Here is a 6725-nt window from a genome sequence, read left to right as displayed (position 1 = left end):
TCTCAACTTTTCATTTTCTCTATTCTCAACTTCCGCATCCCTTTTCCTTTTCTGATTTTTTTCAATAATGATTTTCCATAACTTTTTTATATTTTGTTGTATTTATTTATTTAATATATATTTTCTAAAATAATAACATCAAAATTATCATTAATTTTTTTTATTGCTAAATTTTGATTTTCTTGTAGTGTTTGGCTGAACCTAACCAATCTTACATTAAGTGTGTCATAGTGATTGATTACTATTTTTGAACTGTACATCAATACAATATAGAGAGAGAAAGAGAGAAGAGGGATAAAGAGATGGGAAGTGTAAGGAACTTTTGGACCTCTACATTAAGTAACTATCTCACACTTTTGCAAACAACACAAAATTCACTGCACTCCCTCCACTCCTAATTTCCGAAGAGAGGGAGAGAGAAATGCGCAGTGACTGGTTGGAGTGTGAGGATCGGAACTCACTGAAAAAAACAGACAGTAGCTAGAAATCAATGATGGGTTCTCCGATGGTGAGATTGCGGTCCAAATTCCAGTGCAGATTGAAGAGCTTCGCTGTTAGGAACTTGAAGATCTTGTTCACGTTTATGTTGTATGTTGCACTTGAAAAGAACAATGTTGCGTTCATCGCCTTTGCGTATGATCTCGCCTGTATTCATGCACAATCAACTAAAATTAATATTTACTATCGATTGACTTATTATTAATTTGGGTGTATAGCAATTTACCCTCATATTGAAAATGAGCACATTACTTCCCTATGAGAAAAATATAGCAATTTACTCTCCTGTACTTTTTAAAATGAACCGGTTTACCTCCTTATACAGGGAGGTAAATTGCTTCATTTTTAAAAATCATAGAAAGGTAAATTATTGTATTTTAAAAAATATAGGGAGGTAAATCGCTATTTATTTTTTCATAAGGGGGTAATTCGCTCATTTGTGATACCAGAAGGGGGTTCCTTGCATTTCTCCCTTATTGATTTGTTGTAGGCTAAATAAATTTTTGTGCGACCGAATTGCCCTTATAACGGTGAAGATATACCTACTCACATGCATTAATGAATGAAAATGTATATGGGTAATTTGGTCATAAAAGACTTGCAATCACTGGTAAAATAGTCAAATTCGATGAATTTTGACTAGTGGATGAACTTATTTATTAGACTTATTAAAATATATTTTTTCAAATTATAGGGAATTTACGTATAATCATACTAAATTTTAAATGAGAGGAGTGTAATTTTTTAACTCTCATTTTTTACATTAAAAAGGATTAAATAAATAAAACTTGTTACCTGGCTTGCAATTGTCCACTGCAAATCCATTGGTAATTGGACAAACTCATCAAATTTAGTCCCTATCAGCACCGGAATTGCATTCTGCAATACAGATAATTAAGTTTAGATGTCAAAATATTAAAACGGTCACAAAGTTCGAATAATAAAAAATAATTAACCCCTTACACTTACAATTTTAATGGGCGTACTTATAATTTTTTATGTAATTAAGCCCAACCTCAAGAATTATCGATGTAATTTACCCAAAAATCATTAAAAACGAAAGTAAAAAGTAAATTGCATTTCAACCCCCGCCAAAAACACTCATATCCCTAAAACTTCACTAAACTTTAAAAAAATAACAACACGGCCCTAAATAAAAGAAGCTCGTTGTATCTCATATCACGGGTTATTTGATTTTTTACTAAAAGTTCACGAAGTTGTATTGTTTTTTTTTTTTTCTATTATAATTTTCATAGGGGGGTCTCTGCAATTTTACATGGTCAAAAATAGAAGAAAAATGCAATGTAAAAACATGTGGAAAGTACGAGATTAGACATATCATGTAAAGAAAAAGCATTATTTCTTACATGGTTCCATTTTCTGGCTTCTTGGTACCATCTGATCACACTGCGTTTAAAACCACCACCACTATGAGTAATTTTATCCATTGGGTTTTAGCAAGAAAATACAAAAAAAAAAAAAATCTAATTAATTTTGATTAGATTCGCTAATAGAAAATCAGATTAAATTAAATATCAATCACATGATAAGTGTGATTCACTTGAATGTTCCAATATAGACAAGAACTTGTCAGAAAATAGGAGAAACATGCAAGCAACCTCCTTGTGATATCGCAAATGAGCAAATTACCTTCTTATGAAAAAATAAATAGTGATTTACCTTTTTATATAAGGAGGTAAATTACTTCATTTTAAAAAGTATAGCGGGTAAATTGCTATAATTTTTTCATAGGGGGGAATGTGTTCATTTTCAATATCACAGGGGGATAAATTGCTATTCACCCCAGAAAATAATGAGGAAAATATTTTTGTCTATGTAAATTTTAGGAAAATACGATTGTGGAAAGTCTATTTATTTCTCACTACAAGAAATTATAGCAATAGTTATGGAATCAAAAAGGAGAATAAAATTTGTTGGTAATTAGCAACGAATTTATGAAATGATAAGAATTTTAAATTCTTGCGATTTCAAAATTAACATAAATAGGAACGAAAAGGAATTTTAATATTGTCAAAAATGGTAGCTTGTTTTGGCAAAAAAATCAGCATCGAGCTAATTATTAAATAAATATATTTTTTTTACTAAACTTAAATTAGCAACGAATTTCAGTAATTTTAAAGAATTTGCGTTATTACTGATGACATTATTTATTCTTCTAGTGTTTGTCTTCTATTAAATTGTATAGTCGAAAAAAATAGGAAGGAAAAATGCAAGAATATATATATATATCTATATATATATATATTTTCCTATTTTTTTTCTTAATAAATGATCAATCTTCAATATATAGGAATCGTACCTATTCAACGTGCAACGACTGGTGAGATCGAACATAAATAACATAGCTACTGAATCTTTGCAGGCAGCTGGAATATGATCAAGTGAAGAACTATGATCACCTGCAAATATATTTTTTCAATTATTACAATAATAATGATATATACATAAATAAATAAATAAAAAGACACAAATAATGTCTACCTCCCACTTCCCATATGCTGTAAGAAATTCTTGCCCCTTTGACATACAATGTCTTATCCACCTGATTTATTCCTGTCACTGCATATTCTTCTTCCCCTTTCTCTCCTCCTGCATATTTCCTCTTCAATTTATACAAATAAATATTATTAGAAAACCAATTAATAATCATCCACGAAATTTGCAGTTTCACAATTTTTTTTATTTTTTATTTAATTATGTTACATCAACATCTATCTATATTTATTAATATATTGATGTGACATGACTGCAACATACTATTCATAAATACTTACCAGAAAACTTGATTTCCCGATATCGGGATCACCAAGAAGACTGATCTTCAAAGAAACCAAATCCGATGAGTCTGTGCGGGCACGATCAAGGCTGCAGCGTGGCAACCGAACCACGTCATCCGTGGAGGAGAAGCCACCATCCACAACATTTTTAGGTGACGATGGCAAGTAGGTGGAGGAGGAGGAGGAGGAGGAGACGGTGGCCGTGGGGGCCAAGTGCCTATACTTAATGGACGACTTGCCTAGGCCACAAGCGAAAAACCGTCTCCAAAACGTGCGTAGGTATCGTCGAAGGGTGGAGATCCGCCAGAGGATTCTTCTTTTAATGCTGAAGTGAACGTTTTTTCGGCTGAGTTGATGCATATTTGATATTTGTGATGGGGCCTCAAAATGGTTCCTCCAGTGATCTCTCTTATTTTAGCCCTTTCTGGGCTTTTTAGTTGTGGGGATGTGCGTGTGTTGTTTGGTTGTTCTTATGATATGTCGTTTGTGGAGACGGATTCGACACGGATGTTTGTGGTGGACGTCTCGTTTCAGGTATGTAAGTTGACCGATTTTAGAGGGGTTGCTGCGTCAATCTCATCACTCATCATGCATAATAATTATGGTTAATTATAGTTTTTTTTTTTTAAAAAATTTAAACTACAGGTGCTCCCAATCTCCGAGAATTCTCTATTTACAACGGTATTACTTTTACTGGCATTTAAATAAAAATGCTGACATGTTATTAAATTTTTTTAGGAAAAAGTATTATTTTAGTTCGTTAAATATGCCTAATTTTGATTTTAATCTGATAACTATGTTCATTTTTGTTTAGGTCCAGTAACTTACGAAATTGCTTCTTTTAGTCCTCTGACAGATTTTCGGATAATTTTACCCCTATGCAACTTTTAAAAGGCAGTTTTAGTCCATGTGCACTCATAGGGGTAGAATTATCCGAAAATCTGTCAGAGAACTAAAAGCAAGCAATTTCGTAAGTTACTGGATCTAAACAAAAATTGACATAGTTATCGGATTAAAATTAAAATTAGGCATACTTAGCGGACTAAAATAATACTTTTCTTTTTTTTTTTTTTACATAAGCTTCCAATTCTTCCCAACATTCTGTGTAATTTATGAGAAAAAAATACGGTATTAATATTTTTGTACTTATAAAGGGGTAAATATAATAAAATCAAAATTCTCATATTATCAATGATGAATGAGATATAGAATTAGAAATTTATATAACTTTTTTTTTTTTTGACGTTGGTATTTTCCGTCCAAAATCTAATTAAAAAAGGAATACAATTGGAAATGGACAAAACTTAGAGGGGTCAAGTGTAATTTTAAAATTTTATTGACGAAAAACATAAGTTTACTTTTTTTAGAGGGTCTAAATGTAATTATACATAGTACTCGGAGGGTATTTGGCCCAATGTGTTTGAATAATTAAAAAATCACGTTGAGATGTCGAGAAGATACTCTTCACATGGAAAACTTTTTATGTCTGATATATTTTAAGGTGCTCGATTCAAGTTGATTGGTTGTTATTTAATTAAAATATAATAATATACTAAAAAGAAAAAAAAATGGTGATAAAAAAGAATTATTTAAAAAAAATGGTGATTAAACCGTTGCTTTATAAATGAAATTCGAACCCAAGACTCTTGTTTGGCCTGACTCTGATTCTATGTTAGACGACTGCGGACCTCTTGTTTGATCTAATTCTGATGTCATATTAAACGAGCATTTCATCTAAAAGTTTAAACTATTAAAAATTAAAATTATTTAATATTAATATCATGATATTCCAACACGAAATACGATAATTTTTATATCTACTGATGAAATATTAGTATAGTTAATATATAAGAAAAAGATAAGTATATATTAGTTATTAATGTACGTATTTATTTGATAAAATTATACAACTCATGATAGTATTTTGCTAGAAGAATGGCACGCATGTTTGGGTGAAGACGATGACAGTTGACAGTTTACTCATATGCAGTGCTAAGGAAAAGTGGATTTTCACTTTCACGTTTTTGTTAGCTAGCTTTTACGTTTTTCCTTGTGGGACAATTAATATTTAACAATGATATTTATATACGTGATAAGTATACATGAAAAATGCCTATAATACTCTTAATGAAGGGCACTTCAATTTTTTCACTCTGGATCCGTGTCTTTTTTATTGGACGGGTTGGAGCGGGCTCGACCCGGACCCGACTATCCACTTTAAGACCCAGGCAACGACAATCGTCCGATCATGGACGTAAGCTAACAGGATAAGGACACGTGGCCCATTTAACAGTATCCAGCTAAGCCTTATAAATACTCCAAAATGCTACATTTCGAGGTAATGAATACTGAGCCTTTTTGATCTACGCTTTTGATCACATTCTTTTACCTCGATCAACCTAACTTGAGCGTTGGAGGTTCGTTGGAGGGGACGTGCCCAACGAACTCACCTTACTTGTCTTATTCTCAGGAATCCAACACTTGATTTTGGTGGAGTTAGCTTAATTGTTGTGAGGCCACTCATCCAAGTCGCTGATTTCGAGCAATATCAATACATATATAAACAACCTTTATTAAAATCTAACACAGATATATTTGATATAAATTATTTATAATTAATCCACTTAAATTTGGCATTCTTCAATATTTTATTTAAATTAATATTTTATTTTTACAAACACACATCATACATGTTGGGTACCCACTTGAAGGGACGTGTCATGAGTGTTTGGTTTGCCAAATTCTCATAAGTACCTCTCCACCATAATTAGGTAAAGGTTTGACTCAATTGTACATGGCCCTCTTCTTCTTTAATTTGGTGTGTACATATATGTATATATATATTTCAATGTATTATTTTTTCAAAATTGCTTTTGTGAGATGTTTTTTTGGTTTTAGGTATTACATCTAAATATTTGTTTGTGCCAAAATTCAATAAAAATGAAGTTTGGCTGATGTTATAAGCTCTTCAAAATATTTTATAGAGTTAAATATATTCTTGCTGTAATATTTTTTAAAGGTTGTATTATTTTAAGTGTTAAATACACTTTCATTTTGAACTATATATAAAGTACATTTACACCCCCTGAACTATAAAAGATAACAAAATAGCCCCTCATGATATCCAATAATTTTTTTATGATAAAAATGACGTTATTATTTATACCCCTAAAATATATCTATTACATCAATCTCCTAAATATAATCTGAATTGTAATAAATTTTTTATTTAAAACAAAAACTACCCAAAACTTATGATTTTTATATTGAGTATAGAATGTTGAAAAATAAAAGACTGTGCCGTGAAAAACCACTGCCTTGAAAGTGAAATTTCGGTACTAGCATAGTGCAGATGTATGAACCGATCGCTCCATAAGGTTAACACGGCTATAACTCTCTTACACCTGCACTCGTGGAAGAAAGTTTGGA

General features: G+C 31.3%; 1 protein-coding gene across 1 annotated transcript; it reads right to left on the bottom strand.

Moving 5' to 3' along the window:
- Nucleotides 1-211: 211 nt before the first annotated feature.
- On the bottom strand, nt 212-3758 carry LOC105162632 (septum-promoting GTP-binding protein 1). The gene is made up of 6 exons (XM_011080711.3): nt 3294-3758; nt 3001-3121; nt 2819-2918; nt 1866-1905; nt 1294-1377; nt 212-645 (listed from the first exon to the last, which is right to left on the bottom strand). Exons 1-6 carry the CDS (start codon nt 3654-3656, stop codon nt 481-483), a joined length of 873 nt encoding a protein of 290 aa, XP_011079013.1. The 5' UTR covers nt 3657-3758; the 3' UTR covers nt 212-480.
- Between the last annotated feature and the right edge of the window lie 2967 nt (nt 3759-6725).

This window comes from Sesamum indicum, linkage group LG13, assembly GCF_026168435.1.
Source record: "Sesamum indicum cultivar Baizhima isolate 11 linkage group LG13, ASM2616843v1, whole genome shotgun sequence".
NCBI classification, from domain to species: Eukaryota; Viridiplantae; Streptophyta; class Magnoliopsida; order Lamiales; family Pedaliaceae; genus Sesamum; species Sesamum indicum.
This window is presented reverse-complemented; position numbering and strand designations above follow the sequence as displayed.

What these genes read in the sequence shown, in the direction of transcription:
- LOC105162632 (XM_011080711.3), bottom strand. Translation starts at nt 3,656, where the DNA reads ATGCATCAACTCAGCCGAAAAAACGTTCACTTCAGCATTAAAAGAAGA. An exon ending in TCGGGAAATCAAGTTTTCTG is followed by an intron (nt 3,122 to 3,293) that starts GTAAGTATTTAT and finishes TATAAATTGAAG; the next exon opens with AGGAAATATGCAGGAGGAGA. An exon ending in AAGCCAGAAAATGGAACCAT is followed by an intron (nt 1,378 to 1,865) that starts GTAAGAAATAAT and finishes TCTGTATTGCAG; the next exon opens with AATGCAATTCCGGTGCTGAT.